Source organism: Gekko japonicus, unplaced genomic scaffold (genome assembly GCF_001447785.1).
Source record: "Gekko japonicus isolate JY-2015 unplaced genomic scaffold, Gekko_japonicus_V1.1 scaffold637, whole genome shotgun sequence".
NCBI classification, from domain to species: Eukaryota; Metazoa; Chordata; class Lepidosauria; order Squamata; family Gekkonidae; genus Gekko; species Gekko japonicus.
Genome location: NW_015172573.1, coordinates 858,910 through 876,154, shown reverse-complemented (window position 1 = coordinate 876,154; position 17,245 = coordinate 858,910). Strand labels below are relative to the sequence as shown.

At 48.2% G+C, this 17,245-nt stretch overlaps 1 protein-coding gene across 3 annotated transcripts in view; it reads left to right on the top strand.

Moving 5' to 3' along the window:
* The first annotated feature begins 1,675 nt into the window (after positions 1–1,675).
* The window catches only part of ZNF740 (zinc finger protein 740), a 19,933-nt gene continuing 4,363 nt past the window's right edge, over positions 1,676–17,245 (top strand). The window contains exons 1-5 of one of the 3 annotated variants that reach the window (XM_015421376.1): positions 1,676–1,782; positions 7,786–8,157; positions 11,085–11,177; positions 11,392–11,478; positions 14,838–14,961. In XM_015421376.1, coding sequence (XP_015276862.1) covers positions 8,149–8,157; positions 11,085–11,177; positions 11,392–11,478; positions 14,838–14,961 — 313 coding nt within the window. In that variant the 5' untranslated portion in view covers positions 1,676–1,782; positions 7,786–8,148. Of the gene's footprint in view, positions 1,783–7,751; positions 8,158–11,084; positions 11,217–11,391; positions 11,479–14,837; positions 14,962–17,245 lie in introns of all 3 variants that reach the window. The other 2 variants (XM_015421374.1, XM_015421375.1) reach the window with 2 other exon arrangements.

Genomic DNA, 17,245 nt, shown 5'->3' with positions numbered 1-17,245 from the left:
CCAGTTTCCTACGGAGTTTGGGTTCCCGGAGACCCAAAAGGAACTGGTTCAGCAAGGTGTCCTCCAGATGGGGAAAGGAACACCTGGTGGCCGCCTGCCGGAGCCCGGCCAAGCACTCAGAGGCCGGCTCGTCCAGCCCCTGGACTCGCACAAAAAAGTCCATGCGCTCGGCAAACGTTGTGGCCTTTGGTGAAAGGTGGTAGGTCAGCGCTTTCACCAGCACCACATAGGTGGAACTGGTTCAGCAAGGTGTCCTCCATGCGCTCGGCAAACTTTGTGGTGAAAGGTGGTCGGTCAGCGCTTTCACCAGCACCACATAGGACTTGTCCTTGGTCTGCTTTGGCGCAATGAGGTCCTTAAGAAGCAAGATGGTGTCTATGCCACAGGACCGGAGGAGATGGGCTTTTTTCTTACCCGGGTCTACGATCTCGTGGCAGTCGAAGTAGCTCTCCAGGATCTCGAGTCAGGTCTCCCACTGTGAGGGGCGGGAGATGTCGAAAGCGGTGATGCTCTCCTGGGAGGTAGCCATAGTACTGCGTCCAGGTGGTGAGGGTAGCTTGGGAGCGGCGTCAGCAGCTGGAGCGAGACGGAAAGTGCTGCTGCTCTCGGGGTCAGCAGAGCGAGGTACGGAGCAAGGAGCGGAGCGGTGAGCGGCGACCGGAGAACCAGGATGCGAAGCAGAGCGGCTTGCGGTGGGCTCCGTGTTGGGGGTCGCTGCAGGAGTGCTCGAATCTTCGTCCGGGTCGTTGTTCATGGGAGTTAGAATCCCACCTTCCTCGCAAGTGAAAAGTACTGAGACTTACTAGTGAATTCAGCTCTCATACTTTATTTCAGCTCAGAACAAGACCAGAGTACCCAGCTCACAGGATGGTTTATATGTGCACAAACCCCACTCCCCAAATACACCCACACACAAGTGATTGGCTATTTACAGTGGCCGAGAGTTCCATAGGCTCCTGGCCCCGGATCCGCTTGTCCCATTGTTACTGAGAGCGGTTGCTTTGCCTGGGTCTGATATGGATACATTACAATGTCTGAGTGTAGATGAAGGATCTGTGTTTCCCCCCCACACACACAGAAAACCAGCAGAGCAAGCAGAGAAAGGAGGACGCCCTGCTGGGCTAGCTTTCTGTTGATGCGGAAATAATTCAAGAGGGGTAACCAGGCAGCAAAATTTTTATTCAAGCAAAATTTTTTATGGACGATGTGAAACAACATTCAAAACGGGAATCTGCCCACAGTCTATTACCACAGACTCCTTGATGTGTGATTAAAGATGGCTGGCTGTGTTAGTCTGTTGCAGCGAAATAAAACAAAAGCCCACAGAGCACCTTACTTTTAAAAAATATATATCTCTCTCAATTTGAGCTTTACTCTTTAAGACGCCACTGGACTTTTGTTTTCGCTTGCACGTGTAAACCAGGGCTTCTAAAGCAGTGGGGGGCTATACCCCGCCGTGACTGCAGGGGGCCTCGGTCTTTGTTAAATCTGCATTTCTACGCCTGGTAACCTTGGTAACAGTTTCTTCTTTCTGCCCTCTACCAAGATGGCGGCGGCGGCGGGAATTCCAAGGAGTCTCTCAACGCGCGCGCACTAGTAAGCACCGAGCGGAACTGGTTGCCTGGGTGTACCGGGCTCCTATGTTCCGCTTCCGGAGCAGTGGCGGCGGCGACGGTGGCTGCAGGGGCCGGGAGTATTCGACGGCGGGGGTGGCTGTGCTCGAACTTGTCCTTCCCCTCCTACAGGGGAAGGGGAGCGTGGAGCAACGGCAAGCGGAGTCAGGTACCGGAGTCGATAAGCGGCGGGAGGGGAGGGGGAAGAGCCACGCTGCCTCTCCCGCGCGCGTGCACAACAACTGGGCGCCTGCCTCTGGCCCGGCACACCCGGGCGCGTGCGTAGTTCCTGCTTCAAAAGAGTGGGAGCCATTCACGCTTGCCTTGCCAGCTACGAGCAGTTCCTTGCTTTGCAAGCCGCAAGCAGTTCCTGCTTCAAAAGAGCGGTAGCCGTTCATGCTTGCCTTGCAAGCCACAATCTCATGGCTTGCAGGGCAGGCGTGAGCAGTTCATGCTTCAAAAGAGGGGGAGCCACTCGTGATTGCCTTGCAAGCTGCGATCTCGTGGCTTGCAGAGCAGGCACGAGCAGTTCCTGCTTCAAAAGAGCGGGAGCCACTCGTGCTTGCCTTGCAAGCTACGATCTTGTGGCTTGCAGAGCAGGCACGAGCAGTTCCTCCTTCAAAAGAGCAGGAGCCACTCACGCTTGCCTTGAAAGCCACCTCCTCCTCCTCAGCTCCCTCTGCCACCACTACGAGGACATAGCGGGGAGGCCACAGATGGTGGCAATGGTGGAGGACAGCAGCTGGGAACAAGGCGGAGAGGGTGAGTGAGGGAGCGTGGGTGGTTCGGTGGCAGCTGTTCTTGGTGCAAGCCACCGAGCATGGCTTTGCTCCGGCCCTGGCACCTGTTCTTCTCGCGCGTGCATCGCGCTGCCTTCTTGCGGGATGGGAAGCTTGTCGTGTGGCGCGACCTTCCTTTTCGCGATCCGGTGGGCCAGTGTTCGCTGCGCGCTCGCCGCCTCCCCGCATTCCTTCTGGCACGTCAAGTTCTGCTGCTTTGACCGCCCCCGTGCACGCCGCTTGCATTTTTTTTGCAGCAGTGTTTTGTTTTGGCTTTTTGGGTCTTTTTAAAGTTATATGCAGCCAGCTCTCGGCGTTTATGCGGTGGCGTCCTTTTCAGCCATTTCTCTTCTAAACTCACATATGGGGCCAATCCTTGTCTGTCGGTCTTCTTTAGATTGTTATAACCTGTTTTTCTGCTCTTCAGAGACCCAGAATACCTTACCACAGTGCTCTCCTTTTGCCCCTTTTGGCCTCACAACAACCACCCTGTGAGGTATGTCAGGTTGACTTGGAGAGTGACCAGCCCAAGGTCACCTAGTGGACTTACATGGCAGAACGGGATTCAAACATCAGTCCAAGATGCACTAGTTCTGTTCAGTTTTCTTTGGTTACATTTAGGCAAAACAACAACAAAACTAAACAAAAAATCCTGTTCCTTGAGACACCAACTGTTTTGTCAAAATGAGTTCCCTGGCAGACTGAGGCTGCTACTATATATAGAAAACACAATCTATATATTCTTCATATGTGTCACATTGAGGGAAGTGAATGGATGGTACTCATCTACAAAAAGATAAGCGTCCCCTTTCTTGGGATTTTGTTGTTGTTGTTTTTGTCAAGTTTAGGGCTGCTTCACAAAATACAGAGTTGCTAAGTAGAGGGTCCTTCTTTGTATTGGACCTCAGGTGATGGGGCTGATGCTGTGGCTCAGGAAGTGCAAGGTTCAGTCCCTGGCATCTTCAGCTGAAAGGAAGAGGTAGTGGTTGCTATGAAAGACTTGTTCGTGAGACCTTGGAGAGCAGCTGGCAGTCCAAGTAGAAAGACTGGCCTTGGTAAGCCAGTGGTTTGTCTCACGGTAAACCAGCTTCATGTGTTTATGAAAGCTGTATGAAGATCTTAAGAAGGAACAAAAGTATAGGGTCCTGCATATGGGGGGGGGAGTGTGTGCTGAAAGATCCCTTGCATGATTGTTCTTTCTCCCCCTTGGAATGACATCTACTTGAAGCAGCCCTGAACAATGTTGAGGCCGCGTTTTAAGGAACTCCTTCCAAAGCCCTTCATTCATTCTTCATTTCAAAATGCATAAGAGCTAAGCACATTTGACAGCGTTTCCTTATATTAACATCTTGAGACCCTTGCAGGTTAAATTGTAAACTGCTCGGGGAGGGGGGAGGACTGTTTGATTTTCTAATTCTATAAAACAGCACTATTTATTTATTTTATTACATTTATTGATCGCCTAATCCCCATGACCATGGGGCTCTAGGCAATGTACACCATTCTAAAACCATAAAAACATATAAAAAACATATCTAGCATTATACAGTAATTAAAAATTTGCAGTTCCCTCCAGTATTCCCTCTAAGCTGAGTTAGTGTGAGCTAGCGCACAGTTCTTTAGCCTCCAGCTCACACATTTTTGTCTTAGCTCAGGAAGGAGGGCTCCAGAGCAAACTAATTTATGCAGCAGCCCAATCACTCGCTCACATCTTTAATGCCAGTAGCTCACAAAGTAGAATTTTTGCTCACAAGACACCACAGCTTAGAGGGAACATTCCCTCCCATCTGGTCTGTGAATGCTTCCCACACAATGATGATTGTGTAGTAAAAATTGTCACACATTATGAACTTTAGCTAGATCTTTCCATCAGGGGAATTTTGTCAGATTCCTATTCATGTATTACTGCAGTAGAGCTAACAGGTTACCCCATTGGCCCTTGTGACCACCATATCACATTGGTTCTCTTATGCAGGTGCTAGTTAAGTGCCTGACTTATGCATATTCCCTCAAATGGCTGCATTTAAGCAAATGCACAGAAATCGCAGGACCTCAAGTTTGCTTTCCTAATGATGTGAGTCAGAATGGGTGTAGTGATTACAGCATAACACTAGGATCTGGGAGGCCCAGGTTTGAATTCCCGTTCTGCCATGGAAGTGCACTGGGAGACCTTGGGTTGTGCACACTCTCAGCCTCGGCTACCTCACAGGGTTGTTGTGAGTATAAACTGGAGGAGCGGAGACCTGTGTATGATGCCCTGAGGTCCTTGGAGGAAGGGTGGGATAAAAATGTATGAGATAGGAGCGGAATGTTGCCTTTGTTTTTGGAAGGCCTAGAGAATTTCTGCATATGATATTCAGGCCGTTTACGCTATGCAAATTTATCATTCTCTGTGTTGCTAATATTCCTGGGTGTGGAGTAGCTAAGGTTAGCTATCTGGTCATTGTAACATAGCTGTTTACACGGTTACACTGGGTTTTAGTCTCGCATCAAGTATTTGCTTCTGTATTATTTGATTGCAGATTGGAGTTGTGCTTGGTAGGGTTACAACTCACAACAGCATGTTTACTGTGTTTTCTCAGTTGCACTATAAGAGGGGTGGCCAAAATTGCTTAACTTAAGAGCCACATAGAATAATATGCAGCCAGCTCTCGGCGTTTATGCGGTGGCGTCCTTTTCAGCCATTTCTCTTCTAAACTCACATATGGGGCCAATCCTTGTCTGTCGGTCTTCTTTAGATTGTTATAACCTGTTTTTCTGCTCTTCAGAGACCCAGAATACCTTACCACAGTGCTCTCCTTTTGCCCCTTTTGGCCTCACAACAACCACCCTGTGAGGTATGTCAGGTTGACTTGGAGAGTGACCAGCCCAAGGTCACCTAGTGGACTTACATGGCAGAACGGGATTCAAACATCAGTCCAAGATGCACTAGTTCTGTTCAGTTTTCTTTGGTTACATTTAGGCAAAACAACAACAAAACTAAACAAAAAATCCTGTTCCTTGAGACACCAACTGTTTTGTCAAAATGAGTTCCCTGGCAGACTGAGGCTGCTACTATATATAGAAAACACAATCTATATATTCTTCATATGTGTCACATTGAGGGAAGTGAATGGATGGTACTCATCTACAATAAGATAAGCGTCCCCTTTCTTGGGATTTTGTTGTTGTTGTTTTTGTCAAGTTTAGGGCTGCTTCACAAAATACAGAGTTGCTAAGTAGAGGGTCCTTCTTTGTATTGGACCTCAGGTGATGGGGCTGATGCTGTGGCTCAGGAAGTGCAAGGTTCAGTCCCTGGCATCTTCAGCTGAAAGGAAGAGGTAGTGGTTGCTATGAAAGACTTGTTCGTGAGACCTTGGAGAGCAGCTGGCAATCCAAGTAGAAAGACTGGCCTTGGTAAGCCAGTGGTTTGTCTCACGGTAAACCAGCTTCATGTGTTTATGAAAGCTGTATGAAGATCTTAAGAAGGAACAAAAGTATAGGGTCCTGCATATGGGGGGGGGAGTGTGTGCTGAAAGATCCCTTGCATGATTGTTCTTTCTCCCCCTTGGAATGACATCTACTTGAAGCAGCCCTGAACAACGTTGAGGCTGCGTTTTAAGGAACTCCTTCCCTTCATTCTTCATTTCAAAATACATAAGAGCATGAGCACCTTTGACAGTGTTTCCTTATATTAACATCTTGAGACCCTTGCAGGTTAAATTGTAAACTGCTCGGGGAGGGGGGAGGACTGTTTGATTTTCTAATTCTATAAAACAGCACTATTTATTTATTTTATTACATTTATTGATCGCCTAATCCCCATGACCATGGGGCTCTAGGCAATGTACACCATTCTAAAACCATAAAAACATATAAAAAACATATCTAGCATTATACAGTAATTAAAAATTTGCAGTTCCCTCCAGTATTCCCTCTAAGCTGAGTTAGTGTGAGCTAGCGCACAGTTCTTTAGCCTCCAGCTCACACATTTTTGTCTTAGCTCAGGAAGGAGGGCTCCAGAGCAAACTAATTTATGCAGCAGCCCAATCACTCGCTCACATCTTTAATGCCAGTAGCTCACAAAGTAGAATTTTTGCTCACAAGACACCACAGCTTAGAGGGAACATTCCCTCCCATCTGGTCTGTGAATGCTTCCCACACAATGATGATTGTGTAGTAAAAATTGTCACACATTATGAACTTTAGCTAGATCTTTCCATCAGGGGAATTTTGTCAGATTCCTATTCATGTATTACTGCAGTAGAGCTAACAGGTTACCCCATTGGCCCTTGTGACCACCATATCACATTGGTTCTCTTATGCAGGTGCTAGTTAAGTGCCTGACTTATGCATATTCCCTCAAATGGCTGCATTTAAGCAAATGCACAGAAATCGCAGGACCTCAAGTTTGCTTTCCTAATGATGTGAGTCAGAATGGGTGTAGTGATTACAGCATAACACTAGGATCTGGGAGGCCCAGGTTTGAATTCCCGTTCTGCCATGGAAGTGCACTGGGAGACCTTGGGTTGTGCACACTCTCAGCCTCGGCTACCTCACAGGGTTGTTGTGAGTATAAACTGGAGGAGCGGAGACCTGTGTATGATGCCCTGAGGTCCTTGGAGGAAGGGTGGGATAAAAATGTATGAGATAGGAGCGGAATGTTGCCTTTGTTTTTGGAAGGCCTAGAGAATTTCTGCATATGATATTCAGGCCGTTTACGCTATGCAAATTTATCATTCTCTGTGTTGCTAATATTCCTGGGTGTGGAGTAGCTAAGGTTAGCTATCTGGTCATTGTAACATAGCTGTTTACACGGTTACACTGGGTTTTAGTCTCGCATCAAGTATTTGCTTCTGTATTATTTGATTGCAGATTGGAGTTGTGCTTGGTAGGGTTACAACTCACAACAGCATGTTTACTGTGTTTTCTCAGTTGCACTATAAGAGGGGTGGCCAAAATTGCTTAACTTAAGAGCCACATAGAATAAATGTCAGATGTTCGAGAGCCACAAGACATGAGCAAATACTACACGTTTTTACTGGGAGATATGCGAATTTGCTTGTTATTAACATTAAATGAGACTGCCAAAAATAATAACAAAAGCTGTAAAAGCAGATATTTGATAATGATATTTATTTGTCCAATGATATTTGTTTGCTAATGATATTTAGCTTTCCCAGCCAGGAGCCGCACAATATGTGTGAAAGAGCCGCATGTGGCTCCAAAGCCACAGTTTGGCCACCCCTGCACTATAACGTAGGAAGATTCAGAAATGACTAGCTAAAACACACGGCTTGGTGCTGTCATGTATTTCATCCTGGCTTTGATGGTTCTTTGACGCCCTGATCAACCTGTATTTCTCTCTGTCCCTTTCCAGACAGGTGGGTCAATAAACCTTTCTTAATCTGCAGGCTCAAACTAGAGGAGGAAACACGGTGATAACCACAGCGGCCGTGCAAGAAGGACCTTGGCATCCTTTTCTCCAGGGTGGGCCATCCAGCCGGAGGAGTTAGGTTTGGTGTGACCTGTCCGCAGCAGCGCAGTCTGTAGCTTTCCCCAGCTTTAAAGTCACTGGGGGGGGGGAACTCGCTGCGTGCCGTTCTGGGCTCTCCGACTCCAGAAAGATGTCAACAAAGTGGAAGGTATTGGACGGGACCAGCGCAGAAACGATTTACTGAAAAATCTTTGTAGTCGTAAAATTCTTTCGTGGGCGAGAGAGAAAAAGCGTAAGGACTTGGCGTAATCTACGTGTTGAGGACTGTCAGACTAACGCGATGGCTCAGGTAACAGGCCCTGGTTCTCCCACCCTGTCCAACAGGAATTCTTCATTACAGGAGGTGGCTATGAAAGGCCCACAGTGGTGAACCTGCTCCGTGTAACATGAACCGTTTAGCTCTTCATGGCCAGTGGCGCAGTGGCTTGCTATCCTCCTCCAACCCGCTTGTCTCTCTGTGTTGAGTCCTGAATCCTTGTCTCTCTGTGTTGAGCTTAGCAGCTTTTTCGTGGTCGGTGTAGAGGCCAGTGGGAAGTGGAAGGCACTTCCACTTTTGCAGAAGCTCCTTACAGGGGAATGCTAAGGCTCCCTTTTTCTCCCTTAGTCCTTCCTGTTCCTCAACTTTAGTAGGACACTAGCATGGTACAGTAAGTGGTTGTGGAATCTGGACAGAGTCACCACTGTGTCAGCCAGATGCTGCCTGCAGGTCTCCAGTTAGCCATACCAACTCCGGTCAGTTTCAAGAGCAATGGATGGCTTTGCACCTGGTTTCCCTGCATTGTGGTGCAGTGTTCAGAACCTGCCAGAGCTCGAGAAAGCTGTCTGGGCTGGCCTCCGTTTGGCTTAATTAGTTGAAATATTTGTGTCCTGCCCTCCCTCACCCCCACCCCTGCCAGCCAACAACAGGGGCTCGAATTGGCTCAGAGAGTAGTAAAACTGTCCGCAGTTGAAAGTAGAGAGTTTACAAGTGGATGTCATATCAAAACGTATTTTAATTTGTGCACATGAGGAAATTGACTCCCCATTATCAAGTGTATTTTTTTAGGAACAAGGCTTTGCACGTGTAAGGACATCGTCGATAAATGCATGAATCTGTTCCAGGGTTGACTTTGTTTACTTCTGTGTGTAGGCCCAAATGTTCCCTGTTAGTTTTGTTTTTCTCCCATTAGCATTATAACTTCGAAGACTGTCCCAGATCCTTAGGATGAGCAGAGCACCAAAGAGGCAGCAGGGAGACTCAAAACAGTTCCCGCAGTGGGTTTTTAAGAGTGGTAGGCAGAATGAATTGATCATTTCCTCCCGCTCTTTTCCACCTTGTCAAGTGGCGATGCTCTAACTTCGGTTTGAATAATTTTAGGTCATTAAATACCGCAGTGCTTTCATTGCATCCATTTTTACTCCTTGTTTGGCACAAACTTTGGCCTAGCTCCTTTTGTGCAATGAATTCCCTAGCTTGCCACCCAACTGCGTACCCACCCTTCTGCGGAGATGACCGCATTGGTCCCGACAGCCAAAGGGATTTGGGATGTATATCCTTCAGCTTCGGCCGTGGAGGGGCCAGTTGCTCCACAGCCTTCCTTGCATCTCTTTCTGCTTTCTTTGTTTTCCTTTGAGGATCTCTTCCAGCATTGCCTTCCTTAGGTGCCTTTTGAAAATTAATGCTTAGAAGCAGCCAGATGGCGGCCTCTAAAGGCTGCATCTTTGATGTAAGAAAGATCAAACTGTGATGAACTCTGGGTCTCGGGGGGCTTGGCCAGGTGCAGACATCACACCTGTGGTACCTCAAAGGTGTTAGCTTCTGCTGTTTCCTTGCTTTCCCCTTGCACAGGTTTTTGAAGCAAGTAAGATCTGCAGGAGGAAATCCAGTGCTGTAACCTGAGCTACCTATCTTTCATTCTTCCCTGCTCCTCACATGGAAGCTTAGTTTTTCCACACACACGGCCACCCTTAAGACTTAGGGATGTTTCTGTAAGATACTTGGAATACCCATCCGGTAAATGATGCATGGAGATAACTTTCTAGATCTGCCAGCATATTGCCGCATACACCTTTGTAGGCCGCAAGATCTGTACCAGTGCTATGGGAGGCTTATAAATAGCAGCCTGCAAGGTCACCAGTGGCGAGTAGGACCTCATTCATGCATGCAGGGGACTGAGGTGGTAGAATGGGCCGCTCCAGACTTCAAATGGAAGACTGCTCCCTTACATTAAAAATACCCTGCAAATACAAAAATTAGCACAGCAGGCTAAGAAGGAGAATACAGCTTTTCTTCCTGCTTTGATAGGCACTTGGAGTTCTTTTTTTAATGCAAAGGAATGTTCAACCCTGAAACAGATGTCAGTAAACAGCTGGGCTTCTACTTCAGGATGATGTAGCCCATTCCATCAACTCATGGTTCCTGCTCCCCCATTCTCATGCTCCTGCACATGTGAATGGTACATTCACCAGGGGTGAAGTTGTACATATCTGTCTCCTTTCTTTTCTTTTTAAGGGACAGGACTGCGAGCTGACTAGGAATGATCATAGACTTATTTGCACGGTTATGTTGATTGAGATCTCTTTGGGTCCCCTTTTGCAGGGGATAGGCAAGGGGGAAGGAAACAGTCTAAAATATTTAAACTCTGGTCTCTTGAGTGCCAGGAAAGAAAAGAAGTGTGCGTATAAAGTGGGTTCATGTTTTCTTTGTTGGGAACATTTAACTGCATTTCACTGGGCCTAACTTGAGGCTCACTCTCCAGTAGGTGCTGGTATTCTGTTTACCAGATAGTAAAGTTAGTGGCTTATATACCAATAATGATAAAAGTTGCAAAGCCAGGCAGCCCACAGACAAGGCAACCTACATACTTGGGAGGAGGGTGCCCCAGGTGGGTAGAAAAATAACTTTGTAAATTTAGCCAAAAGAAAGACGGGGAAAACTACACAAAACAACATGATGCAGAATGGGCAGCAATGGAGAGTCAGTTAAAGGGGGGTGGGGGAGATGCTACAGGGAGGTGGGGGACTTGGGGGGGCAGGTTTTCAGTTGCGTGCAAGGGATTTCCAAATCCCCCCCCCCTCGCTTCCACAATTCCTTGCGTAACCTTTGTAGGAAAAGGTACCACAAATCGCGTTGCAGACAACAGCTTAGAAAGAAAGGGCAGGCCCGTCCTCTTGCCAGCTTGCTACCTCGGACCGCACTCAGCTTCCCCTCCTCACTTTGTATTTGTCTCTCCCTAGGCAAGTCTCCTGGCCTGCGAGGGTCTCTCTGGGGTTTGCCTCGTGCCAACTGTTGCCAGCAAGAAGATGATGCCGAAGCAAAGCTCCAAGCAGGTGGAGAACGGAGAGAGAGGGGGTGCACCAGATATGTTGGTATGGGGCAGCCCATTTACAGCTTATCTGCTCCTAGGTGCCCTCTTCTGTTTGTGCCAGTGGGGTGACAAAGCAGAAGGAGTCAGGACAGGGAACATGGCGTGTAGGCCTGTGGGGGGGGGGGTGACGTTGCTGGCATTGGTCTGACTTGCTGTCCCGCTTTCTGTCTGCAAAGGGTCACCGCAAAGAGAGTGAGAAATCTCGCAGCCGGAAGGAAGAAGAAACAACAGAAGGGTCCCAACCTAAAAAGTCCCTTAAAAAGGCAGGTAATCTTACATAGTACGGCCTAGCCAGAACCATCTTCCTGTCCCTACAGAGCCGTCGTATGGTACACCTTGTGGGTCTAGAAGGGTACCTTTGAAGCTTAGAATCGACCATTGCTCAGATTAATGGGCATTTTCCTTCACTGGACAGCAGTAATCGAGTCCACCACCACCTGCCAATTGGTTGCTTTAAAATGCTTTATCCAAATGCAAGCCTTGTTCCAATTGAGGTGTGGGCCACTGAAGAACAGGAAACATAGGAACTTCCATTCCACACATTAGGAGTAACTTGGGAGTGCAGGAGGCAGTACTCAAAGACAGACATGCTGCCTTGCTGGGGGCTGTTGCAGAGCTTCTGCCTTATGGGAATTCTCACCTGCATAGACCATGTGATCTTCCCAGATCTGTTGTGTAATCTAGTGGGGATCAGAGCAGTTGCCTTGTGACTTCTGGGGATGGCAGCATTGTGAATCGGTGCATCTGAGCACTGATGCGCATGTACAAACTTGTCCTGAATGTAAAGCATCCAGAAAATCTTCAAATTGAAGCCATATGAGGGTGCCGTAGGAAGCTCAAAACCACAGCCCTAAACAGTGTTTCCCCCTGTTGACTTCAGTGGACTTAGAAGGATGTAACTCTGCCTAGGATTGTACTGAGGTTTTGGGAGTCAAAGCTTCCTTAGTTGCATCTCGCGGAGGGCACCTTTGACTCTTCAGGAGCTCATACCCTGAAAATCTTTTTGGTCTCTTAGCCCTGGACTCAAGTATGGCTGTTCTGCTGCAGACCAACACAGCTACCCTTTGAAACTGTCAGTACAGGGAATCAGGTTTTAATCCTGACCCCAGTTCCCATTCACTTTCTCACAATACAAGAACTCGTGGGCACTCCATGAAATTGCTGAGTGGTCGGGTTAGAACAGATAAAAGGAAGTACTTCTTCACCCAAAGAGTGATTCACGCACGGAATTCACTGCCACAGGAGGTGGTGGTGGCTACAAGCATGGACGGCTTCAAGAGGGAATTGGATAAGCATATGGAGCAGAGGTCCATCAGTGGTTATTAGCCACAAGGTATAGATAGGGGCTCTGGGGCAAGTGATGCTCTGTCTTCTTGGTGCTTGGGGGTTCAACAGTGGGAGGGCTTCTAATGTCCTGGCCCCACTGGTGGACCTCCTGATGGCACCTGGTATTTCTGGCCACTGTGTGACACAGGGTGTTGGACTGGATGGGCCTTTGGCCTGATCCAACATTGGCGTCTCTTATGTTCTTATGTTCATTGAGCAAATCCTGACATACCTTTAAAGAAAGTTTGTGTGTTGTAGATGCTCAAGTGCTGGAATTTTGATAGGGGAAACCTGGTTTCAAATTCCTGTTCAGGCTTGAAGCTTACTGAATGACCTTGGGCCAGACGGATGCTGTCTGTCTTACCCTGAAGGGTTGTTGTGAGAGGGAAATGGTGGGAGGGTGCCCTGTGCCACTGTTAGCTGCCTTGCATACTTGTGGTAGGTAGGTGCCTCTTTAGGCTCTATGCGGGGAGAGAAGAATTTTTTAAAAATGCAGTACCTGGGTGGTGGTGGTGGGGAAGTAGCTGTGAAATAGCTTTGTGACTTGCAAGAGCTGGTGGTGTCCTTTGGAGCCACAACCTGGACTCAGTGGGGATAGCCTTGAACAACACATAAATAAAAAAAACCCTGCCTTTAGTAATTTTTCTGGGACAGGCAAAAAAGAAGTATCTTTAGTAGTGACCCACTACAGGATATTAATAGGGCTGTGTCTTTTAAAAACAAACTTGTGCATCCAGGTGATCCGTATTCCATACTGATAAAAGATAACGCTTTGTTATCATGCAATTTGAAGAAAAAGAAGAGAGTGGGTTTATACCCCACCCTTCACTATCCAAAGAAGTCTCAGAGCAGCTTACAGTCTCCTTTCCCTTCCCCACCCCATGAGGTAGGTGGGGGCTGAGAGAGCTCTTTCAAGAACTGCTCTTGAGAGAACAGCTCTGAGAGAACTTGTGACTGACCCAAGGTCATGCCAGCAGCTGCATGTGGAGGAGTGGGGAATCAAACCCAGTTCTGTCAGATTAGAGTCCAGGTTCCTAACCCCTACACCAAACTTGACTCTCTGTTTGACCATAGTAGCTCGTTACACATGCTTTTTATTCTGTTGCTAGTCTTTGCTCAGAATGGCAGAGGGAACTGATGCCCTCACCCTTCAATGCTAGAAATCTTACACATCCGTCTGGTTTCTGAGATGTCAGCAGCACACTTTCCAACATACCTTCCCAGGCACAAAGGCTAGAAATCTGTCACCTTAATTCATTTATAATTAAACGGAATTTTAATGAAGCTAATTCCATGCCCAGTACCGCATTCTCCGACCTCTTCTGCTTTCCCATAGAGCTGAGCAGCAGACGGCTCTGGGTATTAGTAGCAGGGTGGGAGAGATATCTCAGATTCCTGGGTGCCGGAGTGCAACCGTGCATCGGGGGGGGGGGTGTCTGGCTGAGAAAATCTTTCGAGTTCCTGGAGGCTGGAGACCAGCCTGAGTGAAGTGCCCCAGGTCAGCTCTGGATTCTGGTTAATATGGGGTGAAAACCCCAAAGAACCATGAAACTTGTTCTAAGGACACAAGGGAGGCCTCTTTAGATTTGCTGCTCTCAAGTGGCATTTCCTCCTTTGGAAAATTTTGAAACTGTGGATTGTTTCAGAGAAGCCATTTTCAGCACAAGGATGCCTCTCGGTGGTTCGAAAGCAAGTCTCTTGCGTGAGCCTAAGTTGGATCCCAGCTGTTACTCCTGTTCACTTTTACACATTTTGCATGTCAGTTCCATTGGGTCCCCACTCATTCTCACATGATACCAAAAGGGCCCAAAGCTGTTTCCCCAGTCGGTTTCTTCACTCAGTCTGTTCACGGTTTGCAATACACTGGGCTCAGTGAGAGCAACCTGCGTTGTGTCTGTTCAACGATCGACATAGCCGTGAAAGGGGCATTGTGAATGTGTGGTGCTTTGGAACCTCCTCGTGTGCGTCTTGGCCAAGGTTTGCATTGGAAAGCTTTAGAATGGAAGTTGAGGCTGGGTATGTTTTGAACTGCAGGAGGGAGACTCTGCATCCTGGATATCCCCCCCCCCCCAGCATCTGGTTCTGCGGTGAAGCATGCATGTGCAGAAAACATGGCACTGCAACTAGAGTGCCAGCAGCAGCAGCAGTAAGCTTTAGAAGCAGCAGTTGGAGGAGAGATTTGGCAGGGCAGGTGGCATAGCTCAGTGGGTCTGATGCATGGCCCTCAGGCTACAGGCCTAGACCAGGCACATTTATGTGCTAGCCATAAAGGTAACCAAGAGTGCTGCAATTGCAGGTGGTGGTGATCGAACAGAATGGATCCTTCCAGCTCCGGATCCCCAAGAACTTTATTTGCGAGCACTGCTACGGTGCCTTCCGGAGCAGCTATCATCTCAAGAGACACATCCTCATTCATACAGGTGAGTGGATCGGTGTGGCCAGGAGCCAAAGTCGTGTACAGTTGCCTGTGGCCAAGGACCTCTTAGGGACAGCAGTGGAGTTACTTCATCGCCAACACTGAGCCAGTGGGTTCCAAACTTGTTCCATGGATAACTTTAGCCAAGAAAGGTGTCTCCCCCCCCCCAGTGGGGTGGGACCCCAGGAACAGGATATCGTGCTGTTGTGGGAGGGGAGAGGGGAATATCATGCTCTGTAGCCAGAAATCTTTGTGCCAGTGAAAAAAGGTTGCTCGGGATCCATGGCGGGGTGTGTTTTCCTTTTCAGTATGGGTTTACTCTGCTAGCTGGTAGTATTTATTCAGCTGAATACAAATCAGAGATCTGTATTTGGCTACCAAAGTAGCCCTGCCCAAATAAAAGCTGATATTGTTCGGCTGATATTATTCGGCTTTTATTTGGGCTTCCCGAGTGAAGGGAAGGGATTTAAAGTTTAAGCCCCTCCCCTCCTAGAGTCAGGCTGCAGCTGCAGTGCGACTCCAGAGAGCAAGGAAGGGGTTTAAACTTTCCATCCCTTCCCTGGCGTGTACAGCTTCTGCGAGTTGGTTGAAACCACCCTGCAGAAGAAGCCCTGCCAGGCAACTGGGTCTGAACAGCGGGGAGAGAGTCCTCCCTGCCCGTACAGATCCCATCGCTGGCTTCTTCTGTGGTGTGGTTGAAATCACCCCACAGAAGAAGCTCTCCCCACAGGGATTTAAACTTAAATGCTTGCTGGGATGAGTCGCAGAGTCACCAAGCAGCAGTGGCATGAGACAAGTCAATCCAGCAGGGATTTAAACTTTAAATCCCTTCTCCATTGTACCCTATGGGGACAGTGGTCCGCATAGGGTATAATGGAGCCAAATATATTCAGGTTTCCCAAGTATTAACCCGAATACCAGAACAGTACCGATACTGGTTGTTCAGGGCTTTCTTTCTTTTTTCTTTTTTTAAGAGATGCCAGAATTCTCAAGAGGGAAAGGAAGTTTTCGATTTCTATACTGAAAACTCATGAACTTTTAAACATTTTTTTAAAAAATTGTCAAAGAGGTTACAGTGCGTTTCCCCAGAAAAAAAAAGCCCTGCCAGTATTTGGGAATACTCTGAAATACTGAATAGTCTTGGGTCAAAAGTACCCAAATCCGAAGTCAACCGATTTTTTTTTCTTGCACACCCCTAGTGCAAAGGAACAAGTCTTGCATGCCCTGTCTCCATTGTGCCACTAGATGGCATTTCTCTTTGGTATTAATTACATGCTACTGCAGTCCAGGTAATGCCACAGCACATTTACTAACTTCAAGCGACTAAGAAGAAGGATCAAGCTTATAATTATACTAGCAGTAAAGCCCGTTGTGAAAGCAATACAACGGGATCTAGAAAGAGGCTCTGGGGCAGTGCTCTGGCTTTGGACAAACAGTGTCAATTTGCTGTGGTGACCTCAGCAGGGTATAATGACAGAGTCCACTGTTTTCTCCAGAGGAACTGATCTCTGCTACCTGAAGAGCAGTTGTAATTGTGAGTAATCTGTAGCCCTCACCTGGAGATTGGCAACAATTGTTACCCAGGACAAAATGGCTGGTTTGGAGGGTGGAGTCTATGGCATTCTACCTGTCTGAGGTCCCACCCCTCTGCAAACCCCACCCTCTCCAGGCTCCACCCCTCAAATCCCCAGGAATTTGTCAGCATGTAGTTGGCAACCCCATCTCCTTCCCAGCTAGCCACCAACCTACCATTATCTGCCCCTTTGACTTCAGCTGACTTCTGCCCTCCCTTCTGCAGAGCAGTTGTAATACTGAGTGCTCTCCAGCCCTCACCTGGAGATTGGCAACAATGGTTCCCTATGTGAGACTGACTGGTTTGGAGGGTGGAGTCTATGGCAGTGTACCTGTCTGAGGTCCCACCCCTCCTCAAACCTCACCCTCTTCAGGCTCCATCCCTCAAACCTCCAGGAATTTCCCATCTGGAGTTGGCAACCCTATCAGGATTGGCCCCAATGTGTTTTCTCCCAAAGGCCAAAGTAGGTGACAGGACCAAGCTTAGTTGCCTACCAACAGGCACTGAGGGGAATGTAGGGTTGCCAGCTCTAAGGAGGGAAATACCTGGAGGTTTGGGGGGTGGATTCTGTAGAGGGCCGGGCGACGGAGGCATCGGCCTTCTGTCGCCCGCCTTGCCCCCCCAATCTCGGCCCGGGCACCCGCGGCTCCCACCAGCGGCCGCCCGACTCCAGACTCCCCCGCGGCCACTCCAGCCAGGCGACGGAGGCATCGGC